Raw genomic sequence first — 23,822 nt, 5'->3', positions numbered from 1 at the left:
CGAATGGCAAATTTTTTGAGCTCAAAGGCAAGCGCAAAGTCAAAAGTCAATTGCAGAATTGAAAACAAAAGACTCTAAGTTTAGTTTAGGCAATGAAAATTGTATAATTTAGATTTTTTTATTATGCACAATCAAACTGTAGGCAGTGTCCTTTGAGTCAATTAAATTTCGAGGGGCTATAAAAACAATTAGTCGGCAATTTATATACATCTATATATTGGGAACGTTGCAATCAATTTATTGTTAACATAAGGAATAAAACATTTTATATTTTCATTGGAGTATTTCACACTATTTGGTGTTAGTTAATTTTAGAATTAACGAATGCTACATTTAATAAATATTCATTGTAAAAATAAAAGAAAACTACGCACAATACAAATTTGTAGCTGTCCCACTTTCTGTGGTGGGTCCTGCAGACACTGGCAGCCAGTTAAAGGCGACTGACAAGCGAAGCTACTGTTTGTTGTAATTATAGAGCAGCAAGGTGGGGGGAGAGAGTGTGGGGAAGGAATACAAGAGTTGTCTGATCATTAAACACGTGCTCGGTTGCACTCGTAATCAGTTTGAGCTGCTAATTTCGACCCTTGCGGTCCGCAGTCTTCAATGCTCTGGATGTTTGCTCGCTTGCTCTTAATCCTTTTCTCTTTATCGCGACTGCGTTTCCACTTGCATGCGCAGAGGTGCGGGGAGCAGCCAAAGGAGCCGTAGCGTAGATCAATTCGCAATGATAAATTAAGCGCTAAGAGTATTTCCATGTTGCTGCAAGACAATCCACTGTCAGTTGGGTTAGATTGATTGTGAGTCGCGAGTGCGAGTCCCAGCTTGTCACATATTGTGGCTGTCTGGCCTTTTGGCCAACACACACTGTCAACGCTGCAATGTTAATGTCGCGCGGGCAGCCAGCGACAATTTTTGCAATTTCAGCGAACTGCTTATGACGCAGAGAGAGAGAGAGAGAGTGAGAGCCTGGCTAAGACCAGTTTATGACACTCTTGGCCGCGCTGCTGAAAGATGATGCCTTGTTTAACATATTTCCAGAAGCCAACAGGTGCCAATGGACTGTGATCAATCATGGGGCGGGGAATCGATGTTTAATTAAGAACTCTTGTTAGCATTTGATCTCATCTCGCTGCTGCTGCTGCTGCTGCCCCACAACGTTGATTGGCAACAACAAAAGCCAAAAACTCTTTCGAAAGGATGTGGCCCGTACCCAGCAGCGTTGGCATGATGTTTAAATTTGTCCTAATTAGTTGACAATGAACGATGAATCAGCACTAAAGTTCGATGGCGAGTATAAAATGCTTTTGTTGTTTATTATATTGTCTAGTTTATATATTTATTTTTAGTTATAACTTATATGCAGTTGTGTGTGTGTGTGTGTAAAATATACGTTTGAACTTGCTTACAAACAGTTGCAACTAGTTAGACATTAAAATAATAATAATATTACTCAAAGCTTATGCTAGATGGGCTTAGAACTATGACAAATTGGGTTTTGTGTTTTTTTTTTTATTTTTTTGTTGCTTTTATGTTGTGCTACAATTTGCTACACTTTATACAAAAGACTTAGACAACAATTAAGTACCTACTGCTAAATTTACAAACATCGTAGCTGGTCGTTACTTAACTAACTACAAATCTATCGCTGTAGACTCCGAATTGTTCGACTGTTGCGTATACAAACTGAGGTTAAGTCAATTAACTAAATATAATTCAATGTACAAGGCTTAGTTCAAGTGCTATGCTTGCTTCTAGAGCGCCGTTAGATCGTAGTCCTGCTTTATGTGCTGCTGCAGATTGGTCATGAGATCGGATTGCTGCTGCTGCTGCTGTTGGTGATGATGATGCGCATGCATTTGATTGTTGTTGTTGAGGTTGTTGTTGTTATTATTGTTGTTGTTGTTGTGTAGCAATTGCTGCTGCTGAGATCCGGCATAAGCATTCCCACTGCTGCTCAGACTGCCCGCATCGGTTACTGCTGGTATATACGGCGGATTTCCCAGCGAGGAGCTGACATCACCAATGCTCTCCAAACTATCAGAGCGTAAGCACTAGAAAAGTAAAAAAAAGTAAATTCATTACAAATTGCTATAAGCCTAAGTTTAAGAAATATCTAGAGATAACTTAAAGAGATTTTATTATTTGGAGTCGCACTATGGGTAACAAGTCTAAAATTCTAGCAGAATTTTTATTTTTTAAACAAGACCAATTTCATTAATTGGCGAGCTTCTGAAATTATTTTCCTTGACTCTTTCTATATCTATACTTAGACTACATCCAAGCGGCATAACTCCACTTGATATTGTCTAATACTACAAGCACATATGAGTTGTAAATGCCTTAATACCATTTAAATCTATAAGAATTTATTAGAAGCATTTAATTCTGAATCGTTTTGCTATTCAAACTTAAGTTAAGTACGCCACATATAGAAAATTCAATATGGACACATGACTATGGAAAAATCATTAATTTACATAATCAATTTATGCATTTGGAATCATTTTGTAGCTGCAAGAGTTGTTCAATATATAAAACCGATTTAGAGTTTGAATTGAAATTCTGATGATGCCTTTCAATGGATAACAATTTACTTGAAAGCCTTAGAAGCTTTTATCTAGCACTTTCCGCAACTTACTATTTTTTTGCCAATTTAGTTTAAAGATTTAGAAGCTTTTTAGCTCATGTCATTGTTTACTCTTAAGTGCTGCGCTGTTGACTTTCAGCACACGCAACTTACCTCATTCATCACTGGCGTTTGTTGCTGCTGCTGCTGTTGTTGTTGCTGCTGTTGCTGTTGTGCCTGCTTCTTGGCACTGGCACGCTTAGTGGTCTTCTTGGCTACTGGTGTTGGATTGCCATTGGCGTCGACGGTCTTCTTGCGCACATTCTTGGTGTTGGGCAGCTTGTTGTCCTTTTTCCACTTCATGCGGCGGTTCTGGAACCAGATTTTGATCTGGCGCTCCGACAGCACCAGCGTATGGGCAATTTCGATGCGACGGCGTCGGGTCAGGTAGCGATTGTAGTGGAACTCCTTCTCCAGCTCCAGTATCTGGTGGCGTGTGTAGGCGGTGCGTTGGCGTTTCGGCTCCATTCCAGGCTGATACGAGCCGTTCGCTGCAATCAAGAGAGAGAGAGAGAGGAGGAAATAGCGTAAGAGAAGATGCATAATTAATGATTGGCAATGCGCGCATGGGCGGGGCTGGCGCAGTTACAATTAATACACTTCAAATTGGGTTTTCATAATAAGAATAAGGCTCAATAAATCTCGTCAGATAAGTTGACAACCCCAAAAAGCGCGCGCGAAAAACTTTTGACAACACCTTGGGGCGCTTAAAAATTAACCAAGGAGCAGGAGTGGGAGACAGCCAAATGGGCAGCGGGTAGATGAAAGGACTGCGGCTGCTGCTGCTGCTGCTAGTTCGCGTCAGTTGGACAGGATAATTAATCAAAATCAAATAATACAACTCGCTGTCTTTCTGTCTGGGCAAGGACTCGACTCGACTCGACTCAACGCGTTTGTGCGTTTCGCTTTTAGTTTTTCTTTAAAAACTGAAATTAAACATTTCCCGGCCACCCTTACACAACAGTCGCAATCGCCTGTATCCTTTTTCCTGCTGCGTATTTTTTCCCGTTCTGCTACACCTGCTGCCAGCTGCTGAGCGGGCTGAAACTTGTGGGCTCTATCAAAGGCAAACTGACAGGCAGCCCATCAAATAAGCATTCGCACCATCAATTTCAATTTGGCCAGCTCAGCTACCAATGCCACTGGACTTGATGTTTCTATCTCGTCCTGCTCCTGCTGCTGGTGCTGCTGCCCATTGCTTGACCAATCATATGCGACGCTATTGCTGTAATTTATAAAAATTGCATTGCATTGTGACAGACAGCTTTCGATTTGATATAAATATTTCAATTGCCAGCCACTAGATTAATGATGTTGTCCACTCTGCTCGCTGACAGCCTCTGGGGAGCAGCTAAAGCAATTGGAGCAAGGGTTTGATTTTCTCTCTTTTGCTAAAAAAAAAAAATATAAAACTGCAAGCACAACTGTAGAGTGAATGGGTTGCTGACAACTTATTGTTCGGCTCTAAAAGCGAAATGTTTAATTTGGCAAAAATAAACGAGCTAGAAGTATGGATCAGCCAAAAGTTACAGTAACTAAACAAAATACATAATTATATGTAGCTATATTTATATGACGATGACTACAGCAAAAAGTTGTTTCTTAATCTGAATTTTAATTATTGGAATTTATCAGATAAATCAATTTAGCATAGACTTTTGATTTGTCTTTTTCAGAAGCAAAGCAGGTGCAAAAGTTATTAAAATTAAACTGCGCTAGTTTATTAAACACTGGAGACAATACTTATATGATTTTTCTTTAAACTAAATTTGCATTTTTTTATATATCAGTTATAAATTACTAAGACGAATGTTTTTTATTATAAAGTAAAGTATGCAATCAACTTTTTATACTATATTAATATAATAAAAGCTGTTGCTTGTGTTATCATCGTCTAAATGAAGTCACAATTATTTGTCATACGTATAAAGAGCAGGAAGAATTTACCTCGCCTCCAAACACAATAAAATTCTTGAACTTCTTGTAATTTCAACAGTTGAATGTCCTTTTTGAAATTCAAATACAAGCAACATGCAAATTCGTTAAGCTGGCTGCTTCAACTGCTCGATGATTTATCAAAGTTACAAGATAAAAATTATATAAACAATGCGGCAAACAAAACATAAAAATGAAACAATATCAATTACAAAGGCCCAAAGGAGCGCAGGAACAAGCCAAAGCAAAAAACAATGATAATATGGGCGGGGGCAGCAACAAGAACATCAGCTGCTGCTGCTGCTGCTGCTGCTGCGACGTCGACGCTGACGTAGGCGGCATGCTGCGTTAATTCGTTTTTAATAAGTGCGTATCATTTCATTTCAACATTTCAACGAAATGCTGCTGCCAGGAAGAGGCCTTCAAAAAGTCCAAATCCAATTGCAAAGTCTCGCCGCATACAAATAAAATTCGAATAACTGCCAAGTCATGCTGTAGACCCAAAAGAGTGCCAATTGGCATTGCAGCCAATTTATGAAAATGCCAAATCATACAAGGCCAAGGAAATCAAGATTGCATAAAGAGCGAGAGAGCAAGACAGCAAGAGAGCGAGAGCAGCAAAGGGAGAATTGAGCGTGAAACTGTTAAAGAGCGAACGGTGGGTTTTTGGGAAAATTGGCGCTCTCCAGGGAATACATATGTATGCGTGTGTTTTTTATATGAATGCGTAGGCAGCGCACTCACTCGCTCTCTCTCTCTCTCTCTCTTTCACTTTTTTGAATATAGTGTATAATTGGGCTTGTCTCTTGCATGCGGCTGTCGGCATGTTTGTCCCATCATATGATTTATCATACGCTTGTGACTCTACAGTTTCATTCACAGCAAAGGGCAGCGCAATAGAGCCAGCCATATAAATAAGTAAATAAAAAACTATGTCAGACGTTACTTAATGAACATAATCTGTTTGTCTCGCATTTATAGGTTAACTCAATATATGTTATATCGCTTTAATCCGCATAAGTGATCGTTGGCCCATTTAGCTGTGCCCTGTTCCTTTCTGGCTTGCATGAGGGTGTGGCTGTTGCCAGTCAACAACTTCCGGGCTTTACTTTAATTTTCATTCATTCGCCAATAACTGGGCGCACTCTTTTTACTTTTTTTTCTGAGCACTGATCTCAATGAGCCTTGTGATTAATTGAGGCGATAGTGCGAGCAAGCCAGGCCACGAACTTTGTAGCGAGAAATTTGACTCGTGCCGAGTTCGAAAATATTTTACGTCTGTCAACTTTGATTTACCTGCTCATTCATCAAACGAAACAAAAAACTCGTTACCCCTGCCCCCAGCCCCAAGAGCTCTGGCGCTACGCTTGTGTTTTATGGCAATAATAATTAAAACAAACATTTCACATGCAGCAGCAGCAGCAGCAAATTAAATTTAAAATTTCATATTAATTTGCTTAAACTGAGTGCATATTGCGCATACGCCGCTTAGGCCAGTGTCAGCTGTGCGACAAAGCTTAATTCAGTTTCAGGTTTTTACTTTAAAATATTGTTATTGCCAGCTGTTTGTGTGTGTGTCTGTGTGTGTTTGGGTAAGTTTTTTGTGCTTGTTTCATGAGCTCATGGAAAAAATACAACACACATAGAGCAGAGAAAAAGGCAAGTCAACATCAGCATTTCAACAACAGCGGGAGCTGCATCAGCAGCTTGTCAAGTGACTTGCAGTTTGTGGCAAGCAAATAAAAATAAACATGAGCTCATGCTACACACACACACACACACAGATACAGAACAAGAGCCCCTAGCATGCGTAGCAGAAATCTCATGTACTTATAAACAATTGCATATATGTATAGACGGCTTATGTATGTAAGCTGAAGCACTTGGACTTTAAGTTTAGCAACACTCGAACAAAAGCATAGAATGAGTCTAAAAAATTAATTAAATTTAGCTGCAGTTGTTGTTGTTGAATTTGCAAGGTGTTCAAGCCACTTTGTTTTGCTTGTTGCTGCCAAAAAGAACACAAAAATGATTTATTAATGCATGCATATAAAAATTAAATATAGGAAATATCTAACTTCATTTTGACACAACAAGCAACTCAATAAAATCACTACAATCTTTTCACTTTTCATTGCGCAGCAGCCAGCAGCATAACTAATGCTCAAAAAAGCGAAACTAACTTAGAACTATTATAGCCGCTTATTTCTGTATGAAACAGACAAACAACGCAAACGCGTTAAGAAGCTCACGACTTGGAGTCGTCGGCAAACAATAGAAGGCGACCTTGAAAACTACGCTTTGTTCAGTTCTTAAAACCTCACACTAAAACTCTGACGCTTGATTCAGTTGAATTCTGTGCGCGTCGCACCAATAAAAGCGTCGCTAATTAATGCCAATTTCAATAATTCGCACAACTTGCGACTAACTTTTATTGGCGCAAATTGAGCGCAGACTGCTGCTCTATCTCTCTCTCTCTCTCTCTCTCTCACTCTCTTTTCTCTGTTTCTCCAGCGGGACGCTAATTACGCTTTGTTTGGTGAGCCAAATGCTCGCATGTCAGTTGTATAAAGATACAGATGCCGGGCGGCTCAGCTGTTCGTGCCTCATCTGTCATAAAAGGCGAACTTCTTAATTTTTACTGCGTCATTTTCATCATTGTCATGCCGCTGGGCCGCAACTTTAGTCTGTTTTGTGTCTTTGCAGTTTGCAAAAGCGAGTTCGAGTTACACATAACTGAGTTTACGGCTCTGTTTGGGCCGCCTCTTGCACTTTTGTATAGCTGGATGCTGTTGCCGTTGCCGTTGCCAATGATGATGATGTTTTTCGCAAGTCATCGGTTAACTGTGACTGAGCCATGAGCCTGGCCTCTGTAAACTTAATCGTGGACTTGCCATTGAAATTCAGTTACAAGGCCTGTGCACGTTTTCAACTGTTCGCTTGTTTTTGAAAATTCATAAGTAGCTTATTCATCTGCATAGCTGGGCTGAGCTCTCGTGCATGAAAATCAATATTATATATATTAAATATTTAAACCAATTTAATGTTTATCGCTGGGCATTTCGTGTCAACACTTGGAATTTAATTATATTGAAAATCTGTTTGTGTTTACGCTTTGACGTTGGCAAATTAAAGCTTGTTGCGCCCTAAGGCAACATAATTTACAAATGGCTTGAAACTGAGCCTATTTCGGGGGACCACACGCCACCTGATACGCACGTCAGGCGGCGGCGGCGACCGGAGCGCAACATGTTTGGGAACTAGGCAAATGCCAAGCCAAGAGTCGAGCTCGAGCTCGAGCTCGAGTGTAAGTCATTTGTAAACGAGCCAAGTGCCAAGATATGGCACCACCGGTCTAACAAGCAGCGATTGAGAACCAAGAGCTGCCCCCCGCCCCCGCTCATGCCACATTCCGTATAACGAGAGAGATGATGCACTGACGATAATCAAGTTTCGTCTTGTTTTCGTAGTCGCGCGCTCATGATAAATGTCACAACATTAACATCAAATGACACGGACCATCCGTCACTCAGTCGGAGTTTGCTGCGGCTGTGGCTGTGTCTGTTTGCCCCTGAGCGATCTCTAAGGTTCGTTTCGTTTCTTTCTCTCTTTCCCTTTGGCTGAACTACTTCGATTTGAGGCTCATCAGCATAGCAGCTAATTCCCCAGTGTCAGTGTCGCACGTCAAGAAACCGAAACTGAAACTGAGGCCTGAAGAAAATGCGCGTGGCGCAACTCGAAATGTTATAATTGCCCATTAGGGTCAAGGTTGCGTTTAATTGGAGTGACGACTGCTCGAGTTGCATAGTCGCATCGACTAAATAAAGTTAAGTAAAGTACTGCTGGCTATCCCATTAGGCAAATCGAGCTGTGCTAATTAAAAAGCCATTTATCAACCCCAGAGAGAGCCTTAACCCATCATCCATCCACATACGGCCCTTTTGATTATGTTTATGCACTTGCCACTTGCCACGCCACTGGGCTGTCAGTCCAGTAGCCAATTTGGCTTGAATAAGCGACTGACAAATGTCGGAACTCTCAACACTTGGTTCAATGAATTGGATTTTAGGCGCGTTAATGTTCCGGCGCGACAATTAATGGTAATTATCTAACAGAGATCTGACATTCAAATATGAAACGTAACCACTTGGGCATATTGCTGGCTGGCCAAGATCATCGAAACCTTTTCTGTGTGTGGTGAATGGAAACCTGTTTGGCCGTTTGTGTGAATTGAAATACGCAGCAAACAAGTTTATGAATTTCTATAAACGCTTCGCTTAAAAATTATTAATTATTAACTTTTGTTGCAATTCTTACACGTTCAGCTTGACAGCTAAATTTTCTTTTGAGCTGCAAGTGTTGAAAGCGCCTAAGTATATTTTCAAGTGCCACAGTTGCATGCCCCAAACAAACACACACACATATGTGAAAATGTCACTCGCCATATATATGTACATATATATGTATATATACTTTTAGTTGTGCCCTCAGCAGAAGGCGCGCCATTCTTGATTTTGATTAATGAGCAGCGAGCGCAAAGTTTTTCTTTCTTTTTTGGCTTTTTGGACTTTTTGTTTATAGTTTAATTTTTTTTTGTTTTTTGCGCCAAGCTCTTGAGCATTACAAATGTCTGTCAGTGGATCAACGTGGGTGTTGGCAGCCAAGTAATTTAATTAGCATACCAAATTGCGCCTCTTTCCGTTCGTATTGCAACATTAACTGCTGCGTAAATTCACTTACCAACGCCCGCTACATGAATCTTCTTCATCCACGGGTAGATAATGCGTTCCCCGTCGGTTGTTTCAGCCATTAGATCATCATCACTGTCTGAATCAACCAGATCGTCGTCGTTGTCATTGGACGCCAACTCGTCTGGCGATCGATCGAGCATCAGTCGATCTTCCTCAGACATATCCTAGAAATTTTACAGTTGTTAAACAAAATTATCCAACGCTTAGAATAATGCAGGCTTACATTTTCTGATCCCATATCATCACAGTGTAGAACTTCTTGTAGTTGTTGGCCCGTGGGTGCAGCTTCTTCCAAGCGCTTCTCCAATTTCAAGCCTGCAATTAATTTGATAGCGTTTGGATTCATTAATAAACAATATTTTTAATAATTAAGTTAGCTGCTATTATGGATATCGGATTGACTTTTTAAGTGAAAGGCTTAGCCTTAGAACTTATATTTTATCAAATTAGCTTTGGTTTAGGTTAAACTAACGTAGCTTCTTGTATTTGTTTATATATATTTGTTCAATTGGTATCTAAACATATAGCTATGTATATTATATATATTCTAAGGATTAGACTTAATTTAAAATTTATGCTTTTAATTTTAACAATATTACCAGCCCAATTATTCAAATTAACTTCTGGGTATTTTAATAACAATTAAAGTTCTTCAACTTAAGCTTGCGTACGCAAAATTTTCCCAGCTAGTCCACTCTATATTATTAATGAGTAAATTCAAAAGTGCCCACTTTTTTACAATATTAATATTGCATTTATTGTTTTGATATAATTAAATTACTCCATGAACCAAAGCTGCATATGACAAACTTTCCCAGCTAATCTACTACACATTTTATTATTAATGGACTGTTGACAGTGGCCATATATTTATGAATTATATAAAGCCAATTACAATCAAATTACTAACTTGACCAAATTGCTTAGTGCTTATTATAGACCGTGACCATATATTGACTCACCCAACTCCTGCAGACCCAGCGAGGTGTTCGTTGGCGGCTCTGTGGAGGAGCATTGCAGCGGCAGATCCATTATCTGTGAGGAGAGCGGCGAGTGGCCCTGGGAGTGAGTGCTGCCCACGCTGCCGTTTGTGTAGTAACCCCCGTAGTATCCATTGGAGTTGTTGGCGCTGCTGCTGTTTGGCACATTTATCGACGGCGGCGGCCCGTAGCCCGCCTCCGAGTGCACCACACCAGCTGGAATATACTCGGGGGCGTGGTGCACAGCTGCCGCGGCGGCAGCTGCTGCATGATGTCCATAATAGCCGAGACTCTGATGTGGATGCGAGTGCGGATGATGCGTTGGCGGCGTGGCGGCATAATTTGTTGTGTAGCCGCTGTTCTGATGGTGGTGACCAGAGAGTGCGCTGTTGTTGTGGTGGTGCGAGTGCGGGAGCTGATTGTGGTGGTGTGCAGCGGCGGCCATGTAATCATTGACCATTTCCGCCGGATGCGCGGCGTGCGGGTGGCCAGACATACCTGGACCGCCGCCGCCGCCAGCTCCACCAACCCCACTGCCGGCACCCATGTGACCCGTCGAGGCGGTCATCGAGTAGTGGCCATTGTAATGATGATAATCGTCGGCCACCGGCGGGAACTTGGGATCCAGGCCATTGCCCATGGTCATGGGACTCTGGACGTGGTGCGGCGCGTGTGGATAACCCATGAGGAATGAGCTCATCGTAGTTACTGTACTATACTCTATTTGTTTGTGATTTTTTGATTGCTTTAACTTTTGCTAGGCTCTGCGCTTTGATCACATATTTTGCCTATTTGCAAAACACACTTATTGGCACTCTCACTAGCACATTGATCACAATATTTGGAGTATGCTCAGCATTACGAAAACGCGGCGAAGCTCTGTTTTTTTTTATAAAACACAACACTTTTGTTTTATAAACAAAAATTATTAATTTGTTAGCGGCATTCAATAAGTATTGAAAATATAAAACGACGCGTCGTCCCAACTGCAGACGAGAGCGAGTGCGAGTGCGAACCGTTCAATTCGAGCCGTTCTTTTGTTATGAATACTCGTGAGCGCTCAGAGCGCAAGCGAACCTGTTTCTGTTTTGCTGTTGCTTGCTCTCTCGCCAAATCGCCATTGCCATTGACTGACAGCCAGGCGATGACGTCGACGCGACGAGTCTCAAAACTCGAATTACTGGTTTTGCATTCGCTGCGGCAACAACAACAATGCGCATTCAAAGGCCAGCCCACAAGAGAACTCTGTGGCCATGACTGTGCGCCATTTTCCACCACCAAAACAGTCTGTGAGTTGAAAGAGCGCAGAGCGAGAGCGCAAGAGCAAGATGGCAGAGAATATGAACACACCCACTCGCTTCAAATGCGCTCTTCACAGACGAGGCGAAAATAATAGTCACGGCTGCATCAGCTGCTTGGTTAAACTTGCAGAGACTTGCTAACAATTAAAAGCGATTAAAAATAATAAAATAAATTTCACATTAAATAATGCAAATAATATTTAATGCAATTTAGCATTTATTTAAATTTTACCATATTTGTGTTGTGTACGGCTGACTGACGGGACTGTATTAAAAGCACACACACACTTGTTTTTTTTTTCTCAGAGTCTGCGAGAGCAACATTTTGAGCACGAGTGTGAGAGTTTGTGTTGTTTTGCGGTCTTTGTTAATGGCGCACGCTCAAAAACCCCAATAACAACAAAAATCGAAAAAACTCCCTCGTCATTGCGCCTCTCACAACGTGCGTAGTCAGCCAAGAAGCACCGCCTACTTTTCACTGTACCTTTCATCGATCCCACAAAGCGAATATGGCAAACCATTTATATTTTTTTTCAAGAACTTATAAGCAAATGCAACAATATCGATCGTCGTCGACAATGCTAAAGTGTTGATGTAAATTTGCTCTGCTTATGGCCCCGCTCGCACTGACTTGCAATAATTTACCAATGCCTCTGAATGTTGAATGAATATCACTGCACTTGCCGCAATATTTTATTTTGATTGTGGCTACAATTGTTGTTGCTGTTGTTTCTGTTGTTGTTGTTCTTAATAGAGACAGGGAGCAGTGGTGGCTTTTGTTGTTGGCTACTATCATTACTACCGTGATTTGTATTGCTGATGAAATGATGGGCATGACAAGCGAATATTCAAATGAAGCTGCCTCACATGGAAAATCGATACAATGATTGTTGTATAATCCAGCCAGATGAAAAAGAAGGTCGCACATTTAACGCTTTAATATTGTTGTACGTAAATATTTATATGCTCTCCTCCCACTATCATCATTAGCAAATATGCAACTACAGTAGAACTTTTGGCTTGCGCCATGCCTTGCAGACCTTAGTGGGTGAGCCAGGAGACTGTCTAATTGCCGAATAATTGAACTCATTCCAATTGCGCACACGTGCTTATTCACACATGAGTATGTTCACTAATTAATCGACTTGCCAACTGATTCGATTTTGATGGTGACTATCAAAAGTTCATTAAGTCCATTAAGTGTATAAAACTTTAATTTAAATGTCTGTTGACTTGTGCAGCAGTTGGGCCAGCACATGTCCAACGGTAAACAGTTAACTATTTTGACAAGTTAATGTAAATGTACAAACTCGATAAGCAAAGCAGTTATTAAAAATATATTTTTAGTAAAGTAAATCAACAAGTAAGTTTACATTGCATTTGCTGCTGGCTTAAATTTATGCTTATGTAAGTTGAGAGTGCAGCATGGAAGCTGCTCAAGTTCTACTATATGACGTCGACTGGCTTCGTCAGAGCTTTGAGTCCGAGATGAGCCCAGAGAGCTGGCGAGGGTGGACTCGTGTGTGTGAGTGGCTCAGTGGCTTGGGCTGCTGTTTGCACAGCATTTGAGTTTCAAATCCCAATTCAGAGCCAGCAATCAGTTGCGACTGTCAGGCGGCAAAGGAAGTTCACTTGCTGCACAAGGCAGCAAATGTGATTAATGGTCTTACACTATATGCGAGAGCCACATTATGTGAGTCGCTGTTGGACTTGTATTTGTATTTGCAATTTATATATATATATATATCTATTTGTATCCGTTCTTTGTTGTCGCTCGTTCAGCTTAAAGGCGACGCAACCGCAAGATTTTAATATATCAAGATAAATGCCTAAATATCCAAGTTTACCTGTTAAGCTAACAGCATATCAACCAAATAGTTTGCTTTAAGTACAGTTTATAAACAAGCACAAAATATATTTGAAGCTACACATTCCTATTAATCCACTTGGCATGCAAATTATGTTAACGACATGTTGACAAGTGAGATTGAGCAGGCGACAAGTGTGCGAACTGAGCTGAGCGTTGATTATTTGACTCCCTCTATTTTCAATTTCAAAAGCGCCAACAAGGCAGACAGGACATTGAAGGAGGCCTAGCTAGCGTTTGTGGCGTTGGCACATTGCAATGATTGATTGAATGATTAATGATTGACTTCGTCGTGTGTCAATTAAAGCTTTAAGCAGCCCCAAAAACACGCTCAATGTGACTTTTATGGACTTTAAAGTCGCAATACGAAAATTAAATGCGTTTTGAAAGCTTTCAGCTGGCGAAATGGAAATTGTCTGAGCTGTTTCCCAGACATTGCGACATACATAGATAGGCAACATTTAAATGTGGTTCATTTTGCGCGACCAACAATTTGTCCATTTATCAACAGACTCAACTGTTAGCTGTCATATTAGGTTCGAATCGGCGACCCAGACCTCAAGACGCAGTCGACCCAAAGTCGAGTGTTTAACGAAATTTACACTGCGGCTGTTTAAAATAATTACACGAATGACTTAAATGGAGTTGAGCCGCGGCCGCGTCGAGACGCTCGGGGGATCGACTGGGACACACAGGTACCCATTATATATGACAGATTATCTCTGATTGATTTCATTTTTTGAAGCCATGCACGCCATAATGAACGCAAAGGCTGCACAAATGAACCAGCAACGGCTTGAGGCCAAAAGCCCCAAACTCCGACTATGATCGCCGATCGCCTTTGCCGCCAATTGGTTAAATGTTTTGAAAGATGGGCTCGTAATTGCCTCACATTAGCTGAAATTTAAGAAAACTGTTAAAATTATGCTTAATGATGAACGCTGTTTATCTTTTTTTAGTCAGAGTTCGACTACAAAAATTTCTCATGGACTTATTTTTAAATATTTTTGAGTAGCAAGTAAACAGTTAAAGTTTCATTTGTTTAAATAAAATAAAAACAAATACATATTTTGAACTTGCTTTTGAGCAGTTAAGATTTCATTTAATTAACATTTTTATATGCCAGTAAAATATGCAACCATAGCCAATTGAAACTAACATTTTAAATAGCAAACCAAATACTTCCGATTAACAAAACTTTCTATAAAATTTTCACACCCTAGTCAGACCCCCAATAGACCAAACATGAAAACAACTTCTGCGTTTATGCTGCAAGAAAATCGTTGAGCCCCACGCCTCTTGCGCTTATCCATCAAAGAAAGCTTAGCTTAGCTATTTAAGCTAACCCTTTAATTTAGAGAAACTTTGAAGACCGCCGATGCCGATGCCGAAGACGAAGTTGAAGCCCAAAAGCTTTGCTCAAATTTCCAATTACGTCTATGTCAATCATAATTAGTAACAACGTCGATTTTTCATTGAAGGGCTTCAAAATCGTAGCTAAACGTAACATAAACGACAAGAGCAGCAGCAGCAGCAGCAATGCGGAATCGCAGTCGGAATGCCCAGAGAATCGACTTTCTCACACATGTGCGTGGCCCGGGAGCTACAACAAGTTTTCTCTACGGAATTACAAGTGGCAAAGCCGTATACGATATACACTTAACTCTATGTAATGCTTGTAAATAAAATGAATGTAAACAAAAGAGTTGAGCAGCAGGCAATACCCGCAGCTTTGGTTAGTGTGCGACTCGTAACGAGCCAAGCTAGAGCCCAATAGCAATGCTCACATGGCAAGAGAGCGAGAGCGAGAGCGAGAGCCAGATGAAAAGTCCGGTAAGCATGGCCAAAAGCGTTGCACAGTTTGTTGTAACATGTAATTTGGTACAGCATTGGATGCGCCGCCGCTGTTTGGTTCCCGTAGCTTGCTGGCGGTCTGTTATGAATGTGACTAATTAAATTTAAAGATATCCAAGAGATTATCAATCTTTGATGCGCATCGCCGAGCCAGCGAGCCAGCAGAGCAACTGCGAGTTCGGCTGAAGTGGGGCGGGGCAAGAGTATCGATATGCTTCGACACAACATTTCACAAGACACAAAACAAAGCCAACTGGCAAACAGAACTCTGGGCAAACAGCAAGAGCAACAACAAGCATCAGCACCCAAGAGCACATTTGTTTCATGATCATGATTGAAATAATGATTAATGAACGCGCCGCCAAAATTCAATTCGAATTTACTATGTATAGCCCGGGAGGGACTCTCGAACTGAGCCGTACCGACTTGGAATTCGCCTGCCCGCCAACTGTGTTCCATGCGTGAAATCAACAACAGAGAGAGCCCAACAGACCAGACCAACAATCGAGCAGTTGCATGTGGGCTCCATGCTGTCCAGCAGCGACAAGCTGCACTCATGTATGTGTGTCCTGGCAGTACCATCAATTATAGCTTTTCGTTTACACCAACGCAGCTCGGGCCTGCTTTGGACACTTGCATCTGGGTCTGCCTCTCTCTCGCTCTTTCGCTCGCTCAGACACAACGGAGCACGCAGAACGTTTTCATTTTATGGCTTCACAATGGCCAAATGGCTTTGTTAACAGCTTTGTGCAGTGGCTCGGTTAATAAATGTTTTTTTAATTGACTGCTCGCTACACCCGCCGCCGCAACATTCTTGGCCAAGCTCCGCTGCAGTTGCGTAAGTTGCTTAGTTTAGCACTTCCCTGTAATTATCGTTAAGCTGTTGCTTAATTCGTTAAACTACACACAGCTGTGCAATTAATTCCCTTTGTCATAATATTAAGCATTTTGTGTAAATTAATGAATACGTTTAGCTTAAAATCTAATGCGCTTGGCGATTACAAGTCGAAAAGCTTCACATGCTGCATGATTTTCGCTTTTTCTGCACTTGGAATTTTTGATGAGGCGTAACAACTGAAGTGCCTGTGATTAGAATGCTAAATTTAAATTCACTTAATTGTTGTCTGAGCGCTCAGTTATTAGTGATTCGCCAGAAATCTGTCTGGGCATAACTTTTCCTAGTACTGCTCACTTTACAGCTCAATTAACATTAACAATTCCACAATTGCAGTCAAAACAGCAAATCGAATTGCTTAGTTTTCGAGTTTGGTAGGTGTTAGCTTGGCTAAGTGCAGCGTATGTGCTGCAGCTTTGTTTTTTAAAGGAACTGTAGCGTTGACATCGATAATAAATGATCAGTTCGAGGGAATCAAAGACAAGCGGGCACTTCTTTCACTTTTCAAGAAATCCACAGGAAGAGCGAAAAAAAAAACTTTTCTATACAAACTGTCAGTTAAATCGGTTCGCCCTCAGTCTTAATGCTGAAACCAACTTGCTGGCCAGGTCTGGGCTCTGAGTCTCTGGTCGTGCCTGTTGTCTTCTCGTCTTGCGCATAATTAATGATCTGCTCCATATTCACGCATTGGTGTAGGTCTCTCTCTCACTGTCTCTCCGCCTTTCGCCTTTCGCTTAGCTGCGTGTGCGGCGCGGCAGTTGCAATGTTCCTACTACGCCTGCATGTCTGCATATCCGTGGGCTGCTGCCTGCCTGGGTCTGGGTCTGGGTCTGTGTCTGAGTTTAGATTTCAGATTTACCATTTCTTATGTTCCGGCAACTGTCACTTTTCTATCTCTAACGGCCACGTGATGTGCGTACGAGAGAAACATGAGTGAAAGACTTTCCCGCTGGACAGACACTGAGCTCTGCGATAAGCGTTGCTCTGAGCACATCTGAGATGCATCTGCATCTACAGCTGCCAGTGAGTTTCCCATGCTCTAGCTCCCAGCTGTGAGCCAAGCTAAAGCCAACAGTTTGACAGACAGCAAGTTGACAGTGCACGTTTTGTCTTTCAGCCCCCCTAACCCCCTAAGCTTTCTTTCTTTTAACATAATTCCATTTCTTATCGAACGCATGGAGGAAGCTGTGGGAGCACTCAGCTAATCAACGCGCGGCCTCAAAATGTAAATAGGCACATCCTTCAGCAAATATTGTCGCCATTTTCTATTTTCTACTTAATGGCCACAACTTCTACTCCCTCCCGCTCTCTCCACTCTCTCGTCACCGGCCGTCGTTCGTCGTATCTGTCGCTCTGTCTGTCAAGCGCGTGCAAAAAAAAAAAATAAAATGAGAAAAGAAAAACAAAGTATACTTTTCTTTTTTCGTTCTTTCCATTTCTTGTGTGTGTGTGTGTCTGTGTGTGTATTTTTTGTTGTTTTCGCGTTCTTCGCACTCTCTGCGCCTGAAAGTGTGAGTGTGAGCATGTTTTCGTTTTTCCCCACTGCTTTATTTTCTTCTCGGGGTTTTTCTTTTTTGACACATAAAAGGACACGCACCGCGTCACATCATGAAAGGATTGATTAATGATTCGTTGATTTTTCGCCCTTATTCTCTTTAGTTACACTTGGGCACATAATCCGCCTTCTATCCAATGCTACCCATTCCCAACAGGCAGTCGCCCAAGCCCAATCCCAAGCCCAAGCCCAAACCAGTCCAATTTTGCGCAAGGCAAAGTGAGTTTTCAAGAGCGAACAATTGCCACAATGGATTTCAATAAACTCGCCCAAACTGAAATCAAACAAGTTTCTACTATTTCCATTTCATATGCGCATTTCATTAACTGTAAGTCTATTTAAGCAAAGCAATTAAGCATATTCTATTAAATACAAACTACAGTTTGACTTATCATTAAATGAAAACAAATGCGTTTGGAGCAAGTACATCTTATGAATAAAAGAACAGCATAAAACTAATTATCATTGGCCACTTCACATGAGCCAAGTAGCAATGACAATTAAAAGCAAAAGGACACGCAGGGGGATTCACACCCACCTTCGGACAAACTGTTGATGTGGCAAAGTAATTAAACTGGCTACAGAGCTGACTAATTTAAGCACAAGTTGAGTTTTGACCAATGTCCATTCGTTATTAACGCTTAAGCAGCTGTTGAGAGCACACGCAAAGTGTGGGAGGATTAGAAATGGAGCAGCTTGGGGTTGGGGCCGCTGGGGTGACTTTGAAATACGTGACACATGTCCACACTCCATGTCCAAATCACATTCGCATTCCAGCGACCAGTGGCCATTTAAACTAACAGCAAGCTGAATTCCTGAATTCTTGTTGCCTGCTTGTTCATCAGCCCACACATCATTTTTAGGAGGGTAGCAATGGGTGTTTAAAGTGTCGAGTTTGCGTCTTAAAAGTAGAAAAATTATACCAGGGCTTCAACCTATACCTACTGACACGCCTGCTGCCCATTTTAAAATGCGTTTAAGTCTCTGTAACGTGGGATGGCCCAAAAGATAGACAGCCCAAGCAACAGCAACAGCAACACGAAATGAACCAAAAACGTAAAAGTAAAAAAAACATTTAAAAGGCAAAATGCGTAAGAAACCTTTATCAAATTTGACTGACAGGTTTTCAAGATGTTCGCACTACCAACCAAATGTTTCGCTCCTACTCCATTTCTGTTGTATATTTTGTAATCCAAAATGGCTAACGTCATTGTATTTTAAGTTAAACAAAAAACATATTAAATAGCTACATATTATGTCTTTTATAAAAATCATTTACACTTTGATAAACTGCTAAGCCGAAAAACATACGCATAAATACATGTATATTATAAATTACAATATAGTTAATTATAGCGTTTTTTAGTTAGAGTTAGAGTAAAGTTGTCCTTAGCCTTTTTAGACTAAAAGCTTTATTATTTAAACCAATTGAAAATCTTATTTTATGCAAATAGTTTTTGCTCTAAAACCCTTAAAGTTTTTGCATCAACATGTTTGCGCTCAGTGGCGCCATCTATGAGATAATAGTAATACGTTCCACAACAAACTGCGCTTAGTGATGACAGCTAGCAAATGCACGAACCATGCAAACATCGCACGTTAGCGGCAAATTTAATAAAATTCGATGTTTATTTTGTAGCAAGTATATAATATTTACTGCTAATTTGTATTGCATGCATAATTTAAAGAAAAAAACCAGCGTCGCGGTTTTGTTAATTAAAAAAGAGTACCCAGTACGATGCCACCAAGCATTGAGGGCTGTCAAATGGGCATTTTCAGTGCTGATCAATCATTGTTTAACTTTAACTATTTACTAAGCAAAACAAATAAATCTTAGGACGTTGGATTAGCAGCCCGCAGCATGTGGAGCATTCGCCCAGGGCTACATACCATATAGAGCGGCGAGCGGGCGAGCATCGGCCTGCCAGACAGCCATTGGTCTTACTGTGTTGTGACCACTTTATACGCAATGCTGTCACACTGGATCGGATAAGCTCTAAATCATCCACTGAAACGAGCTCACCAAAGCATTTAACTAGCAGAAATGGCGCCTAATGCTATGAGCCGGCTGCTCCAACAAACGCGACTTGCTGCTTAAGAAATTGATGCATAGCCTGAGCTGCTGTAGAAAACTCAAGCATTTTTATTATAGTCTTATCCTTAAGAGGCTAAAAGCTGATCTAGCATCTCCAGACCGTGCTTCAATTAATTTAAATTTTTCAAAAAGCTGCCTCTTAATTTTCTCTGAATAAAAATAACAATGTAATGTTAAAAAACTTTTTATTTATACTCATTGTAAACATAAATTAAAAAGCAAGCAATTTTTGCAGCTCAGACAAATATTTATTTAGACTTTGAATATGGACAAAAGATTGTTATTATCTTATTCATATTAATATAGAATTTCCTTGTTTGAAATTTACTTATGTATATATATTCTCTATAAGCATGTTAATTAAATATTATTTTTAACATACAAGTGATGGCTTTACTTAAGTAAAAACTAATCTATCATTGATTGATTATTTTACAACTTGACAACATTTTAGGCGCGACTGCACTCGAAATTGTTTATTACTATTAATAATATAAAAAACATATCAATTTATCATTTTGTGCCTTTATCAGTGCAGAAATAGTTTATCGAATTGAGTAATTGTGCTTTTCATTCAGTTGTGTTATCTACAACATTTAATACTTTTAATATCTAAATTACTCAGCATTTACTTAGAACTTAATAAAAATGTACAGTCAAGTGAATAAAGCGATTGCATTGAGAATATTTTCTTTGTCAAGAACTTATTGTCTATGATGGGGCTGGGGCTGGGGCGTGACAAGTTCCTCGATGACAGTTGCAATGTCGTTTCTATTGGTACAAATAGCACGCCGGAGTCCGGATGGCATATGCAAATTGCCATAAGTGCACGGCCATTTGCACACAACTACGTAACAAATCCAAAAAAACGTGGCACAAAACCGTCAGGCGATTGACCCAAAATGCCAAACACTTCACTCCTGCGCACTTTACTTTGGCTGCCACCTCCTCCTCCTCCGTCTCCTCCTCTTCGAGTAGCTGTAACCGAATTGTAATAGCAATTTGTATGCAAAATTTGATATGTAAATTCAAGCAGCATGGCGAATAAATTCAGAGCACAAGCAAAAAGCTGCACATGAGCTGCAAAAATTTTGTGGAATTTACTGCAGCTGAAGGATGCACAAGAAATGAAATTTATGCATTGAGGTGATTGAAAATCGTTAGCTTAGGCAATCTGCAATAAAAAATGCGTATGAGTAACAAATTGATTAACAAAAAAAAAAAAAACAAATCAAAATACAAACGTTTTTATTAATAGACTGGAAGCACTTGAGTTAGCTCAGCAATAAAAATAAATGAGTTAATAGTAAAAATGGAATTCCCTTGCACTTTTATTATCACGTGTTTTTAATTGTTGATCCAATGAGCCACTTAAACCTCTCTAGAACCGAATTTGTCCTTAAAGTTAGTGTACAACAAATTCGGATCTACAGGGTAGATGTGGAACAAAGTGTCCTTAGATTTCGCAGTTCGAGCTCGAGTTCGAGCTATGAAAATTACATGCGCCGTTTCAAATAATTTCCGTGTCGTGCCACACGTGATGCGAAATTATGAAATGACCCATAAAAAATGATTACAATGCTCACCACAGTGTAGAAGTAATTACAGTCACGATAAGCTTACACATTACACATTGCTGAGTCCTGGCTGTCGTCGCCTGTCGTCGCTCCAAAGGCGGACTCCAGTGCGTGCCAGTGCCGGCGATCAACTGAGCCCAGTGCCAGCGGCATTGGTGGCCAGGTGAAGACCACAGATTAGACACTGGCAGGCAAAATCTATTTGTTAATGTTCTGTGATAAGATAAGTGAGCCAACCACCAAGCAAGTTGACTGTCTTCTAAGCGCTTCCATGTATCTAATTGATTGCAGACGGATTAAAGCACTTTCTTCATATCAATATCGAATATCGGAATTGATATCGTCGTAGTCATCATCATCAGCAACGCTGTCACCTGCTGATAAGAGAGGAAGCACAATTTAAACTAAAGTATGATGGATAGCTACGTTGCGCTAGTTTCCTCAAGTGGAGCCACACACACACACACACATATGTATCAATCAGTGTATTTCACAGCTGTCGCCGCAGCCAGGGCCAGAGCTTAGTTGGGGGCCCTGCAAATTGCACTCAGGCAAATTTGTTTGCATTTGGCTGTAAGACAGAGAGCGCCCCACTGTCGATTAGGCTGGCGACATGGCAGGTTGGGTTGTGGGTGGGGTTGGCTCCACATGCTTGGCGCCATGTAGGCAAAGGCCGTAAGCCTTTCAGTAAGCTGTCCCAGTGCTGCTCAGTGTTCCAGCTACCCGCACACACGGCCAATGATGATTCAGCAGAAGCATTCGCAGCAATTCTGCTGAATAATGAAGGACGACGCACAGTGAGGCTTCACCCAGAGCGTTGAAATATGGCACATATCATTGCCATTGTGCAAGGTCGTTGGGAATTCTGTTGCCAGATAACATCTGCAACTGTCAGCAGTTAAATTTGCCTGTGTGTGTGTGTGTGTGCCTGTGTGTGTTTGATGCTGGTTAAGTCTGCAAGCAAAGTCAATTAATTAATGAGTTTTTAGCGTTATTCATTAGGCACTAATCGCCTAGGACTAAACTATTCTATGCTTAAGCTGTTAGGGGCTGGCTGAGCTGAAGAGCTGAAGTCAAAAACCTTTCGGTCAGGCTGGCTGTAGGCAGAAACTGAGACCCCGGATTAAGTTCTATAATGGCAACAAATCTTGCGTAAACAAAGGCAAACGAACTGACTCTTTGCACCCCTGTTGGTCGCACTCCCTCTCGCTTGCGCTCTCACTCGCTCGCTCACTCGCTCGCTCTCTTCATTGCCTGACTTGGTGGTGGTGGCAGTTTGTTCTTTTTGCAGCCTCAATGGCTGTCGCTGCCTCAGCCTCTCTCCAAAATTTGTGTACACACAATCCACAAGAGAGCGCGCAAGCAATAGATAGAGAGAGCGAGAGCGAGAGAGAGAGAGTGTCAGGCAGCTGCTCAACAAGGGCTGCCATTGCCAGCCAACGGTGGTGGATTCCACATCAAGCTGCAAGTACAACGACGCATTTCTACTATAGATATTAACAATTTGTGCTGCTGGCCAGGCCAGCATTTATTTGTTAGCTGCTCTAAATACTTATTGCTCTGGCTATGGCATGGCAACCTTGGGAAATTAACGCAGCCTCGCCAAATTAAAGTTTGCAAAAAATATTCATTCATTACATCATCCTCAGATAGCAGGCCCATTGCCACTTGATGTATGCTAATTGATTTCACGTGGATAACAGCAGTTAGCACCGAGGCAATTGTGAATACAAGTCGCCCCAATATTTGCTGACGACGGCACAAGTCGTGCAAATCAATGTTAGCCAACTAATAAACTCGAATCCACTCAAGACTGCTGCTCAGCTGCTGATTTCTATTGTCATAAATATGAATGAGATCAGTTTTCGCAAAAAGCGCAAAATTTATGGCCAACGTCTCTTGGCAACAACAGCGACGCTTTCGATTCAATTTAGTGTTAATAAAAATGTAATAAAAAATTTGATTATATTTTTAGCAAGACACTTAAAAATATTCTAAATTTAATGCTGATCATTTCATATAGCTTCGGCATATTTATTGGCTTAATAATTGCAACTATATTATAATTATTTTGTAGAAATGTTTAACGCTGACTTTCAATATATATTTGTCAGCATATAAAATAAAATTTGAAATGTATTTCGCTTGATTCCCTATATTGAACAGCAGGCATAGAAAAATATTTCTGAGTTTAATGTGGATCATGCCGCATATTAAAATTGTTAGTAACAAATTAAAAAATAGATAGACTATATTTGTAGAAGCGTAAATAAATTCTAAATTAAGTGCAGTTATTCTTCGCTTATATTAAATTTTATGCCAGCAGTCGTGCAAAGATTTAGTAAAAAGTTTAATTAAGTCATTTGAAAATTCTAAATTAAAT

General features: G+C 40.7%; 1 protein-coding gene across 1 annotated transcript; it reads right to left on the bottom strand.

Annotated features, from left to right (window-relative positions):
• Positions 1-1,336: 1,336 nt before the first annotated feature.
• LOC108601653 (homeotic protein deformed) lies at positions 1,337-11,231 on the bottom strand. The gene is made up of 5 exons (XM_017989553.1): positions 10,278-11,231; positions 9,539-9,630; positions 9,305-9,479; positions 2,744-3,120; positions 1,337-2,054 (listed from the first exon to the last, which is right to left on the bottom strand). Exons 1-5 carry the CDS (start codon positions 10,993-10,995, stop codon positions 1,755-1,757), a joined length of 1,662 nt encoding a protein of 553 aa, XP_017845042.1. The 5' UTR covers positions 10,996-11,231; the 3' UTR covers positions 1,337-1,754.
• Positions 11,232-23,822: the final 12,591 nt, after the last annotated feature.

Source organism: Drosophila busckii, chromosome 3R (assembly GCF_011750605.1).
Source record: "Drosophila busckii strain San Diego stock center, stock number 13000-0081.31 chromosome 3R, ASM1175060v1, whole genome shotgun sequence".
Taxonomy (NCBI): Eukaryota; Metazoa; Arthropoda; class Insecta; order Diptera; family Drosophilidae; genus Drosophila; species Drosophila busckii.
Note: the sequence above shows the minus strand (reverse complement) of the source record. Positions and strands in the feature narration are given on the sequence as shown.